Below are 14,148 nucleotides of genomic sequence, written 5' to 3'. Positions count from 1 at the left end.
AAATTTTAAGAAGCTGAATATCATATCAGCCCTTGCTAACATGGTCTGAATTTTTTTTTCCCACTATCTATTCTTTTCAGCTTATTATACAGCCCTCTTTGCTGTAACCTATAATCAGTTCCACAATTTTGAAATAAAAGCAAAGCACAGTGGATGCTGGAGATCTGAAATAAAGTAGTATCCGTGGCAGAAGAAACAAGAGTTAATATTTTCTGTCTGATCGGACTACTCTTTGGAAACCTCTCCAAAATGCTGCCAAACCTGTTGAGTTTCTCCAGCACTTTTTGTTTTTATTTCTCCTGATGCTAAATACAGCTCTTCACAATCACTATGTTCTTGCTTTCCAAACAAAACTGTAATATGAAGAGGATACTCACTCCAGAAGGAGGGTGTGCTGTCCAACCCAACTCTGCTGTTGCTGTTGTCGAATCCATCAGGGTTTCTGTGCAAAAAGAGGAAACCCACTTAACTTGAGTAACTGGGCAGCTGGCTTTTGTATACAGTCTTGCAGCATTCATAGTGATAAAAATTATACTTATGACAGACTTGGAATGTTATATTTTATTTAATCAGCGTCAACGAAGACTTGTTGGGAGCTTGGCTGCGGCTTCCAACACTCTCAGCAAACCAGCAAACGTTCCCTTTTCAACTACTTCTCCCTAATCTTATGCCTACTACGGTGCAATATTCATCATAATCTCTCATCTATTATTGAGATACTCACCCTAATGTCTTACCTATTACACTCCCTAATCTCTCACAAATTACTGTACTATTTGGCATAATCTGTCAGTATTTCTCTGGTATGCAAAACAATACTCTTCACTGTAACTTGTTACATGTAACAATAATAAATCAAATCATTTATTAAAGTGAGATATTCCCCCTAATCTCTCAAATTACAGTATAATATTTTTCATAATCTCTCAGCTATTACAGAAATACTGTCCTTGACCTCTTAGCTATTACAGTGTTATAATGTCCACAATTGCTCATACATTCATACAATCCCTACAGTGTAGCAGCAGGTCACTCAGCCCATCAAGTCCACAGACCTTCTGAAGAGCATCCCACCTAGACCCACCACACCACCGCCCAGACCCCCCTCCCCCACAGTGTCCTATCCCTGTATTTGCCATGGCTAACCCACCTCACCCACACATTCTTGAATACTATGGACAATTTAACATGGCCTGCGTATCTGTGGATTGTGAGTGTAAACCAGAGCACCCAGAGAAAACCCATGTTGACACGAGAATGTCCAAACTCCACACAGGGTGGAATTAAACCCAGGCCTGTGGCTCTGTGAGGCAGCCGTGCTAACCGCTAAGCCACTATGCACCCCCAATTGCACTCAAGCCAGGTAGGAGTCGAAACTACAATCTCTTGATCCTTAGTTACATTGTTATCTGTTGCATTACATTAATAGCCGGGGCCAGTAATGATCACCATAGACTCTCCCTAATCTCTCATATATAACATTCAATAATCAGTATTGCAGTGTAATACTAGCCCTAATATCACACATTTTCTTGTAATATTCCCATAATATCTGATCAATTACAATGTAATTCTCTCTCTAATCGCTCATCTACGGTGTGATACCATCCCTAATCTTTCATCTATTACATGACAATACTCTCAATTTTGCATCTACCTAATCTCTCGACTATCAACGACAGTACTCTCCCCAAACTAAACTATAACACTGTCCCTAATCTCTCACATAGTGCAATGTGATACTTTCCTTAATACCTCATCAATTACATATATTAGTTAATCTCTTATCTCATCCAGCAAGACTTTTTTTTTCTAAACATCCCAGCTATTACAATGTAATACTCACACTATGTTTTGCCGTGTTATAGTTTAAGGTCTATTTAATTGTTTGTCCATTTAATCTCTTGTCTGTGTTATGGACCAGGCCAGACCCCTCAAAATATTTCAAGAAAGTAGCCCAGCCTCTAACTTTGCGAGTTGCTTTAAGCAGGTGTAACGTGGATATTCCAGGAGAGATACAGCTGGTTAAACCACCGTAGTTTTAAACAAAACACAATTTATTTACAAGATTACGGAATAAAACGCAAACAAAAGACAACAGAATACCAAATAACCTAATCTATCTGAAAACCCAACAGATTATCTCAATTTAATGATGGTGTTCCAAATTCCTGCAACAATCCCCATAAACACACCTTGGCAGAAAACTGGACAAGGGGTAGGGCCAGAGAGATTAGGAGTGGGATTGTGGGGGATGTCTGGGCAGGTACATCCTTGCAGAAGTTTTTTTTAAATTTATTCATTTTGTGGGATGTGGGCATCACTGGCTGGCCAGCATTGGTAGCCCATCCCTGGTTGCCCTTGAGAAGGTGGTGGTGAGCTGCCTTCTAGAACCGCTGCAGTCCACCTGTTGTGGGTTGACTTGCAATGCCAGTAGGGAGGGAATTCCAGGAGTTTGACCCAGTGACAGTGAAGGAATGGGGATACATTTCCAAATCAGGATGATGAGTGCTTGGAGGGGAACTTGAAGGTGGTGGTGGTGTTCCCATATATCTGCTGCCCTTGTCCTTCTAAATGGAACCTGTTGTGGGTTTGGAAAGTGTTGTCTGAGGATGTTTGGTGAATTTCTGCAGTACACCTTGTAGATAGCACACATTGCTGCTACTGAGCGTTGGTGGTGGAGGAAGTGGATGTTTGTGGATGCAGTGCCAATCAAGCAGGCTGCTTTGTCCTGGATGGTGTCAAGCTTCTTGAGTGTTGTTGGAGCTGCACCCTTCCAGGCAAGTGGGGAATATTCCATCACACTCCTGACTTGTACCTTGTAGACAATGGACTGGCTTTGGCGAGTCAGGAGGTGAGTTACTCACTGTAGCATTCCTTGCCTCTGACCTACTCTTGTAGAGACTGTGTTTATGTGGTGAGTCCAGTTGAGTTTCTGATCAATGATAACTCCCAGGATGTTGATAGTGGAGGATTGAGTGAATGTCAAGAGGTGATGGCTAGATTGTCTCTTATTGATGATGGCCAAGCCTAGCATTTGTGTGGTATGAATGTTACTTGGCATTTGTCAGCCCAAGCCTAAATATTGACCAGATCTTGTTGCATTTGGATACAGACTGCTCCATGTTTCTGAAGAGCGGCAAATGGTGCTGAATATAATGCTATCATCAGCAAACATCCCCACTTCGGGCCTTTCGATAGAGGGAAGGTCATTGATGAAGCAGCTGAAGATGGTTGGGCCGAGGACATGACTTGAGGAACTCCTGCAGAGATTCCTAGAGCTGAGATGACTGACCTCCAACAACCATGACCATCTTCCTATGTGCCAGGTATGACTCTAACCACAAGAGAGTTTGCCTCTGATACCCATTAATTCCAATTTTGCTCGGGCACCTTGATGCCACACTTGGTCAAATGCAGCCTTGAAGTCAATGGCTATCAGAAATTGCAGGAGGACCTCGATCAGCTGGGGAAGTGGGCTGAGGAATGGCAAATGGAGTTCAACAAAGGTAAGTGTGACATCTTGCATTTGGGAAAGTCAAATCAAGGTAGGAGTTTCATGGTCTTAAGGAGTGTAGTGGAATGGAGGTACCTTAAACTTCAGGTGCACAGTTCTTTGAAAGTAGAGTCACAGGTAGACAGGACAGTGAAGAAGATTGTTGGCACACTGGCCTTCAACAGTCAGTGCACTGAGTATAGAAGTTGGGAAGTTATGTTGCAATTGTACAGGACGTTGGTGAGGCCAAACTTGGAGCACTGTGTTCAGTTTTAGTCACCTTGCTATAGCAAGGATGTTATTAAACTGCAAAGAACGCAGAAGAAACTTACAAGGATGTTGCCATGTTTCAAATGTCTGAGTTGGACAAACTAAGACTTTTTTCATTAGCGCGTAGAAAACTAAGAGGAGATCTGATAAAATCATGAGAGGGTTGGGGAATCAAGGATGAGAGGGAAAAAGAATAAAAGGGAGTGGTATACATATGGAATAAGCTGCCAGCGGAAGTGTTTGAGGCATGTACATTAGCAACATTTAAAAGGCATTTGGACAAATACATGGATAGGAAAGGTTTAGCAGTATATGAGCCAAGTGCAGGAAAATGGGGTTAGTATTGATGGACATTTTGGTTGGCATGGACCAGTCTGGACCAAAGGACTTGTCTCTGTGCTGTAGGACTCTATGACTCTCTCTATGCTGTCAATCTCACCTCATCTCTGGAATTCAGCTCTTTTGTCCATGTTTGAACCAAGGCTGCAATGAGGTCAGGAGCTGAGTGGTCCTGGTGGAACCCAAGCAGGGAATCACTAAGCAGGTTGTTGCTGAGCAGGATCTGCTGATTGCACTATTGATAACACCTTCCGGATTTGTCCTGCTTTTTATGCACGGACATACTTGGGCAATTTTCCACATTGTCAGGTAAATGCCAGTGTTGTAACTGTACTGGAAAAGCTTGGCTAGGGGAGCAGCAAGTTCTGGAGCACAGGTCTTCAGTACTATTGCTGGCACTTTGTCAGGGCCCATTGCCTTTGCAGTATCCAGTGTCTCCAGCTGTTTCATGATATTGAATTGGCTGATGGCTTGTATCTGTCATGTTGGGAACCACTGGCAGATGCTGAGATGGATTATTCACTCAGCACTACTGGCAGAAGATTGCTGCAAATGTTTCAGCCTTATCTTTTGCACTGATGTGCTCGGCTCCTCTATCATTGAGGATGGGGATATTTGTGGAGACTCCTCCTCCTGTGAGTTGTTTAATGGTCCACCACCATTCATGACTGGATGTGGAAGGACTGCAGAGCTTAGATCTTGTTCATTGTGGGATTGCTTAACTCTGTCTATCACTTGCTGCTCATGCTGTTTGGCAAGTAAGTAATTTTGTTTGATGCCTTCAACAGGTTCACACATGATTTTTAGGTATGCCTGGTGCTGCTTCCGCCATGCCCTTCTGCACGTTCCATTGAACCAGGGTTGATGGTAATGGTTGAATGGGGGTTTGCCAGGCCATGAGGTTGCAGGTTATGCTGGAGTACAATTCTCCTGCTATTAATGGCCCACAGTGCCCATAGATGCCCAATCTTGAGTTGCTAGATCTATTCGAAGTCTACCCCATTTGACACAGAGCCACCACAACGCAGATTATTCTCAATGTGAAGGCAGGACTTCACCTCCACAATGACTGTGCAGAGGTCACTCTTATTGGCACTGTCATGAACTGCAGCTGGCAGATTTGTAAGAATGAGGTCAAGCCTGATTTTCCCTCTTGTCGATTCCCTCACAACCAGCTGCAGATCCGACAAGCAGTACTACTGCCGAGTCATTCTTGGTGGATGACCTTTAAATCCCCCACACAGAGTACATTTGGTGCCCTTGCCATCCTCAGTCATTCTGCTAAGTGTTGTTCAACATGGAGGAGTACTGATTCATCAGCCAAGGGAGGACAGTACATGGTAATCAGCAGGAGGTTTCCTTGCCCATGTTTAACCTGAAGTCATGACACTTCATGGGATCTGAAGTCAACATTGAGAACTCCTACAGAATACCCTCCTGACTGTATCCCACTGTGCCATCCCCCCTGCTGGTCTGTCCTGCCAGTGAGACAGCACAAATCCAGGGATGGAGATGGCTGGGATGTTGTCTGTAAGATATTGACTCCATGAGTATGACTGTGACAGGCTGTTGCTTGTCTAGTCTGTTTGACAGCTCTCCCAATTTTGGAACCCTTCCCCAATGCTATTGAGGAGGACTTTGCAGGGTCGACCAGGCTGTTTCTGCCATTGAATTTTCTGGTACCTAGGTCAATGGTTGGTGATCTATCCGGTTTTATTTCTTTGAGACTTTGTAGCAATTGGTACAACTGAACGGTTTGCTCGGCCATTTCAGAGGGCAACTGAGAATCAACCACATTGCTGTGGATCTGGAGTCACATGTAGGGCAGGCCAGATAAGGATGGCATATTTCCTTCCCTGAAGGACATTAGTGAAACAGATAGGTTTTTCCAACAATTGACAATGATTTCATGAACATCAGTAGATTCTTAATGCCAGACGTTTTTTTTAATTGAAGTCAAATTCCACCATCTGCCGTGGCGTGATTTCAACCTGGGTCCCCAGAACATTATCTGGGTCTCCAGATTAATAATCTAGATAATACCACTAGGACATCACCTAGTTAGTGGAAAGAAAGATTACCTCCTTAATCTGACAATGTTCCCCTGATCTGAGTTCAGAATAGCAATAAAAATGAGTCCTAAAATGTTTCCTAAAGCTGACAGGTTCCCTTTCAAACCAAAAGTGGCTAGGTGAAAGGCAAGTCAGGATCTGGATTCCGGTTTTGAACACAGTAACCTACCTGACTCAAACTGGCCTTATTTCAGGAGTTAAAGTTTCTCCCAGTTGTTTCAGCCCCACTCACACTCACACTCACAGTCACCAGTAAATGGAAGAATGAATAATAAATTTATAATATATTATTAAGTGTACAAAGGCAGCTCACCAACACGAGATGGGAATAAATGCTGGCCTAGACAGCGACATCCGTGTCCCAGGAGTGAATAACAAAACTGAATTTAAGGCATTTTGAAAGATCTTATCCAGTCATGTCCCTTTGAAAGACTTGTCCTTTTAACCATTTATTTCTATTGTGACTTGATACATTTGAACACCAGACATTGAGATGATAGTAAATATCAGACAATACTTAGTACAGTATATTAAACACGGAGATAAACTAACAAAACTCAATGTATCCAAGTGATGACTTAATTCAAAACAAAAACAGAAATTTCTGGATAAACTCAGCAGGTCTGGCATGTCTGTGGAAAGAAAACATAGCCAACATTTTGGGTCCAGTAACTCTTCTTGCAGTGATCTGCTGAGTTTCTCCAGCAATATCAGGTTTTGTTTCAGATTTCCAGCAGCTGTAGTTTTTGTTAGGTGAATTAATTTCTCCAGTGATATCTGAAGAATAGGATTCAAGCATACAATCACTGGACAGTGGGTCAAAGGCCCGAAACCACTGTGATCTGTGAATGTTACAAGTGAAAATAGCACCAAGTGTAATGAGTTGATAGTTTGCCATTCTGGAAGCTGGATTCTGGGCAGCTGTCCAAATCAAGAAATTTATATTCACAATATCATGATGTTATACAGTGATACAAATTCTTTCAATCAGCAGTGTTTGTTTGAGCAAGAATTATTCTCTCCGGGTACTTAATAGATTACATATGGCCACAGTAGCCTGAATGGCTGTGTCACTTACCCCAGCACTGACATCAGTTGTTTCGGTTTTCAGATTCTTTACATGCTCTTGTGGCTATATATCTGGCCAATCCCATAAGCAGAGTACAGGTTCTCTAGAATTGCAGTCAGACATAGGCGACGTATCAAGGTAAATATAGAGAGATCCAGATAAAACTGAAGCCACTGGAGTGGGTATGCTGGCAGAGTGGAAAATGCAGTTCTGGAATCTCATCTTCAGTAGCAATAAAGACATTTGTTGTAGTCAAGTGAGAATCTGACCAGCAGACAAGTTTATTTCACAACATAAATCTCAAAAAATCATATTCAGAACAGTTTGCTTACACTTATCGAATGCTTTACAATTCACAAATGGTTTCTCTAACACTGCCCTTAAAGAAGAGGTACAACTACCTCGCTTCTCTGTGACGACTGAAATGGCAATCAGAAGCTGGCAGCCAGTTGACAAAAGTGGTTACCAGCCTATTCCTCTGCTAAAGCAAAGCTACATCTTCAAGTTCAGCCCATTGCCGAAAGATGTATCTAGTGACGAAGGAGCAGCGCTTTGAAAGTTGTACTTCCAAATAAACCTGCTGAACTATAACCTGGTGTTGTGTGATTTTTAAGTTCATCGAACAGTGCCAGATATTCTGTCTACATTAGTGCAGTCCCCTGCCCGAGAACATTACCACGACAGGTCAGGCAGCATCCGAAGAGCAGGAGAATTGATGTTTTGGGTATAAGCCCTTTATCAGGAGTGAGGGTTGTGCCTGGATGCTGCGTGACCTGCTGTGTTTTTCCAGCACCACACATTTCAACTCTGATCTCTAGCATCTACAGTCCTCACTTTCTCCAAGAATGTTAGGACCAAACTAAACCTGTTGAACCTCCCCTCAGTGACCAAACTCGGTGACGGTGAATATTTTGCTGGACTCTTATATACTGCATAGTCTCTAAAATATTAGCTCCTTGGAGCCATTCGACCATGATTGGTTGGTCAATTATTAAATTGCAGCAAAATGCTGGTCACAAAAATGCTTCCTTCATGGTCAACTTTTTACATCCTTACGTGGGATTGATGATCTTTCACAAGACATACCTTCACACTCAACAACTCCCGTGACATATACCCACCAATGTGAGTTTTGTGACTGTAACCTGGTTTGAAAGATATTTGAATCAGAAGTCTCCCCAATATTTTGTTCTCAACTTCTCAAAGCAGGAAAAATGAAGCCCTTTTCAGCTAACATGTCAGTTTAAAATATATTCACTTTGTCATGTAGAAATATGTACGTGGTAATAAGATAATGAATTTGAGTGATTGAAGAACAAGTATTAACTTGAACATTGGGAGACTTCTCATGGTCTTCTTCAAATACTGGCTGTGGGGTCTATTATGTCCACCTAAGACAGAACACAGGGTTTTGGTTTTATATCTCATTTGAAAGATGGCTCCTTGCAAAGCATTATGCTCCATTTGTACTGCAGTTGGCCGAGTCTCAGTCTGAATTACGCAGTCAAGTGTGTTTTTGAAAACACATGCTTCTATTTTGAGCATGAATACACCATTGCTGATCCACATCAACAATTCCAGAGAAAATGTAGAAAGGATATGGAAATAGTGTAAACAAAGAAATAGAGAATGGAGCAGAAACCATTCACCAAGTCCGTAACTTGGAAACGATATTCATCCAGAAATGTTTCCTGTGATTGCTCTGAGGAGGTTAAGGTACTGTGGAAGGTTTGTAGCAGATGTTCTGTCTGACTCATGAAATTTTGTGGGTAAGGTTTTCACATGATTGAAAGACAGCAAAGAAAACAGCACTGAAGACAGGGAGATGATTTCAGTGCTTACTTCACCCCGAGAACCAAGTTTCCCTTTTAAAATATACGCTTGTTCAATAGACTGAAGTGAAGGCACCTAGAATAATCATGCAGATCATCAGTGTGTTTGAAAAATTATTATAAAATGATATGATCACTCAGTTATGTATTAGAGAACCAATTCCACCATCTGTCAGCAAGAACAATTCAATGATCTCCAATGGATGGCTATCCTAATCAATGCATTAGCTTTTGCCTGTGGTATGGTGGGGATATGGTGTGGTATTACTGTATATTGGGTATGGTTCCTAACAAGTAAACCAGTGACCTGGTCAAATGATTCAGAGACAAGTGTTAAAATCACAACAAACAGTTGAAATAAAGTAATAGTCCTCATGAAATAGCCAGATTGCTTTATAAACCCATCTCGTTCAGTAATGGCCTTTAGGGAAGGAAATGTGCCATGCCATTCCATGCTTCCATGGACTGGCCTACATGTGATTCCAGATCCACAAAAATGTGTTTCAGGCTAATCTGCTCTTTGAAATAGCTACTCACTTACACAAAAAAGAAAGAAGAAAGGTGTAATCAAAATAAAACCATAGGGGTCAAATAGCATTGACTTACACCGGACACTGTAGGGGAGGCAATTGCTTAGTGGTATTATCGTTGGACCGTTAATCCAGAGCTGAAGGGTGACCACATCGAGGTTTATAAAATCATGAGAGGCATGGATAGCCAAGGTCTTTCTCTCAGGGTAGGTGAGTCCAAAACTAGAGGGCACAGGTTTAAGGTGGGAGGGGAAAGATATAAAAGGAGCAATTTTTTTTGTGCGTGTAAGGAATGAGCTGCCAGAGGAAATGGTGGAGGCTGGTACAATTACAAACTTTAAAAGGCATCTGGATTAGTATATGAATAGGAAGGGTTTAGAGGGATATGGGCCAATTGCTGGCAAATGGGACTAGACATATCGAGGATATCTGGTTGGCATGGACGAGTTGGACCAAACATTTCTGTGCCGTACATCTCTATGACTCTATAACTGCTTCCAATGAAATAACATCCTTCGGAACCACAGTACTCCAGATACTGTCTTACCAGTGCTCTGTACAGTTGAAGCATAAATTCTATTCTCTTGCATATTAAGCCCTCTACAGCAAAACATAACATTCTATTAGCTTTCCTGATTACTTGCTGTACCTTTGGTGGTTCATGCACAAGAACACCCAAGTTCCTCTGCAACCTCTCACCATTTAGAGGAAATGTTTACTTTGTATGAATCAACTAGAACTTAACTAATTTACGCAAATTATTTGACAACATTACAGGTGCAGTGGACAATGGGGAAGCAGTGGATGCAGTGTATTCAGATTTGCAGAAGGCAATCTACAAAGTGCCGCACAAAAGGCGACAGCGTAAGGTAAAGATGCATGGCATTACGGGTTGTGTATTAGCACGGATAGAGAATTGGTTAACTAACAGAAAGCAAAAATGGGGATAGACGGATATTTTTCTGATTAGGGATCAATGTTAGGATCACTATTGTTTACAATTTGGAGTTGGGGACCAAATGTAGTGTGTTAAAGTTTGCACATGACACTAAAATGAGCGGCAGAGCGAAGTTTACAGAGGGATGTAGATCGGTTAAGTGAGTGGGCAAGGGTCTGGCAGATGGAGTATAATGTTGGTAAATTTGAGGTCATCCATTTTGGTACTAACAACAGCAAAATGTACTATTGTTTAAATGGTGAAAAATTGCAGCATGCTACTGTGCAGAGGAACCTGGGTTATCTTGTGCATGAATCACAAAATGTTGGTTTGCAGGTGCAGCAGATAATTAAGAAGGCAAATGGAATATTGTCCTTCATTGCTAGTCTCAGAATCATAGAGATATACAGCATGGAAACAGACCCTTCGATCCACCTTTTCCATGCTGACCAGATATTCTAACCTAATCTAGTCATATTTGCCAGCACTTGGCACATATCCCTCTAAACCTTTCCTGTTCATATATCCATCCAGATGCCTTTTAAATGTTGTAATTATACCAACTTCCACTACTTCCTCTGGCAGCTCATTCCATATCTGCACCACCCTCTGTGTAAAAAGGTGCTCCTTAGGTCCCTTTTATAACTTTCTCTCTCACCCTAAACATATACTGTCTAGTTCTGGATCCCCGACCCCCAGGAAAAAGATTTTGTCTATTTACCATATCCAGGCATCTCATGAAGTGTAAACCTCTTTAAAGTCACCCCACAGCCTCCAATACTCCAAGGAAAACCATTCCAGCCTATTCAGCCTCTCCCTACAGCTCAAAACCTCCAACCCTGGCAACATCCTTGTATACCTTTTCTAAACCATTTCAAGTTTCACAACACCCTTCCAATAGGAGGGAGACCAGAATTGCATACAATATTTCAAAAGTGGCCCATACAGCTGTAAAATGACCTCCCAACTCCTGTACTCAATGGTCTGACCAATAAAGGAAAGCATACAAAACGCCTTCTTCACTATCCTATCCACCTGTGACTCCACTTTCAAGGAACAATAACCCTGTACTCCAAGGTCTCTTTTCACCAACACTCTCCAGGACCTTACCATTAAGTGTATAAACCCTGCTCTGATTTGTTTTTCCAAAATGCAGCACCTCAAATTTATCTAAATTAAACTCCATCTGCCACTCCTCAACCCATTGGCCCATTTGATAAAGACCCCGCTGTACTCTGAGATAACCTTCTTCGCTGCCCACTACACCTCCAATTTTAGTGTCAACTACAAACTTACCAACTTTACATCCTATGTTCACATCCAAATCATTTATGTAAATGACAAAAAGTAGTGGACCCAGCACCAATCCTTGTGGCACACCACTCGTCACAGGCCTCCAGTCTGAAAAGCAACCCTCCACCACCAGAGGGATGGACTTTATAAACAGGGAGGTTATACTGCAGCTGTATAGGGTGCTGGTGAAGTCACACCTGGAGTACTGTGTGCAGTTTTGGTCTCCTTACTTGAGAAATGACATACTGGCACTAGAAGGGGTACAGAGGAGGTTCACTAGGTTGATTCCATAGTTTCAAAAGATGTGGAGCTGGAAAAGCACAGTAGGTCAGCTTGCATCTGAGGAGCAGGAAAATCAATGTTTCGGATCAGGAAGCATCATTCCTGATGAACGGCTTATGCCTAAAACGTCGACTCTCCTGCTCCTCGGATGCTTCCTGAACTGCTGTGGTTTTCTAGCACCACACTTTTCCACTCTGATCTCCAGCATCCGCAGTCCCCACTTTCGTCTGATTCCATAGTTTTCTTACGAGGAGAGATTGAGTCGACTGGGAATATACTTATTGGAATTTGGAAAAATGGGGTAGGAGATCTTATAGAAACATAATAAAATTATGAAGGGAATGGATAAGATAGAAGCAGGGAGATTGTTTCCACTAGCGGGTGAAACTAGAACTCAGAGGCATAGCCTCAAAATAAGGGAGAGCAGTTTAGGACTGAGTTGAGGAGGAACCTCTTCTCCCAAAGGATGGAAACTGTAGAATTCCTTGCCCTGTGAAGCAGTTGAGAATTGAATTTAATGGAATTGAATTTATTGTCGCGTGTACTGAGGCACAGTGAAAAGCTTTGTCTTGCGAGCAATACAGGCAATCACATAGTTAAATAGCATAGATAAGTAAATAATAAGTAAACAGTGGCAAAAAACCAAAACACAGGTACAGGCAATCTACCTCGGTGAATGTTTTTAAGGCAAACATAGATCTTTAAACAGTAAAGGAATTTGTGGTTATGGTCAGCAAGCGGGTAAGTGGAGTTGAGCCCACAAAATGATCAGCCATGATCTTGTTGAATGACCTAGTAAGCCCAGATGGCCCACTTCTGGGCTGATTTTTTATGTTCGTATGTTCTTATTCTTCCTGCCAAATTGGACAATTTCACACTTGCCCACATTTTACTCCAGATCTTTGCTCACTCACTTCATCCATCCACATCTCTTTGCAGTCTCCTTATATACTCTTCACCACTTACTGTCATGTCTATTTTTATGTCATTAGTAAATTTAGCTACCACATGATCTGAATGATTTATGTAAATTGTAATAATAATGCTCATTTCAGCAGATCTCTTAAAATCCAGGAAATGCAAAGGCCACAATCTCTCTTTCAGGTTCAGCAGGTCATTGTTTAATATTATTCTATAGAGTGCCTTGTTTGGTTTACTTGCCCAGCTCCAATAAGTTATAATTGAAGCTTAGGTACTGTAAGGCTGATTGCAAAATGTGAGTGTGTTGTGAAATCTGAATGGTTGTTTATCTTGTTTGTGGGGACTGGGAAGCCTGTCACTTGCTTCAGGATCAATAGAAGAGGTCCAAGAGCAAATGTAGCCCTGAACTAAATATATCTGAAATGCATTTATTCAAACCATTAGACAACAAATAGGGAGCAGTGCCCGAGGAATGTTTACCTTTGCAGCTTTGGCAATTGTGCAGACTTACAGCTAACTAAATCTATACAACTCAGTCCATATCCATGAAGATCACTAACACCTCTATGACCACATGAATCATATAACAGTGAACAAGGGGACATACACCTCAGCACAAATTGTTCCACTCAGGGAGCCTGCATGTTTGCATGTCAACAGGCCTGTGAGCTGGTGCTATTGTAAATTCTGTGTACTTATAACTTGACATGAAGGAAATAACAAACCAGAAATTTAGCAAAATAGTTATTAATCTCTGTCTCGGCTGCAGTAAACAACACCCAGTAATGTGCAGTCTGTTACAGAACTATAATTATACCAATAATGAGATACATTAGATGTTGTACAAAATGCTAATTGCTGGAATAGATTGGCGCTTCATTGAAGGAGCTGATGTTATGTAATGTGTTTATAAATAATCGATGTGTGTCATGATGATCTAATCATTAGGCAGAATGCATACACATCAGCATTTCTTGGCCTGTTGAAACACAGATTGTTACAACACAATAAAATGATTCATTTTGTGGAAAGCATATTTGGTGGGCCATAGTAGCAATGAAAGGCTATTATAAATTGTTATTTTTCTAAACATATACTTTTTTGTTC

The 14,148-nt window shown here is 41.6% G+C and overlaps 1 protein-coding gene across 3 annotated transcripts in view; it reads right to left on the bottom strand.

Annotated features, from left to right (window-relative positions):
* Window positions 1-14,148, bottom strand: part of LOC122540083 (ephrin type-B receptor 2) — a 699,339-nt gene that overhangs the window by 366,147 nt on the left and 319,044 nt on the right. For all 3 annotated transcript variants that reach the window (XM_087980658.1, XM_087980660.1, XM_087980659.1), the window contains exon 2: window positions 378-442. In XM_087980658.1, the coding sequence (XP_087836784.1) occupies window positions 378-442 (65 nt within the window). The remainder of the gene's footprint in view (window positions 1-377; window positions 443-14,148) is intronic.

Source organism: Chiloscyllium plagiosum, unplaced genomic scaffold, assembly GCF_037043375.1.
Source record: "Chiloscyllium plagiosum isolate Xiang-an unplaced genomic scaffold, Cpla_swu_hap1 HiC_scaffold_37, whole genome shotgun sequence".
Taxonomy (NCBI): Eukaryota; Metazoa; Chordata; class Chondrichthyes; order Orectolobiformes; family Hemiscylliidae; genus Chiloscyllium; species Chiloscyllium plagiosum.
Note: the sequence above shows the minus strand (reverse complement) of the source record. Positions and strands in the feature narration are given on the sequence as shown.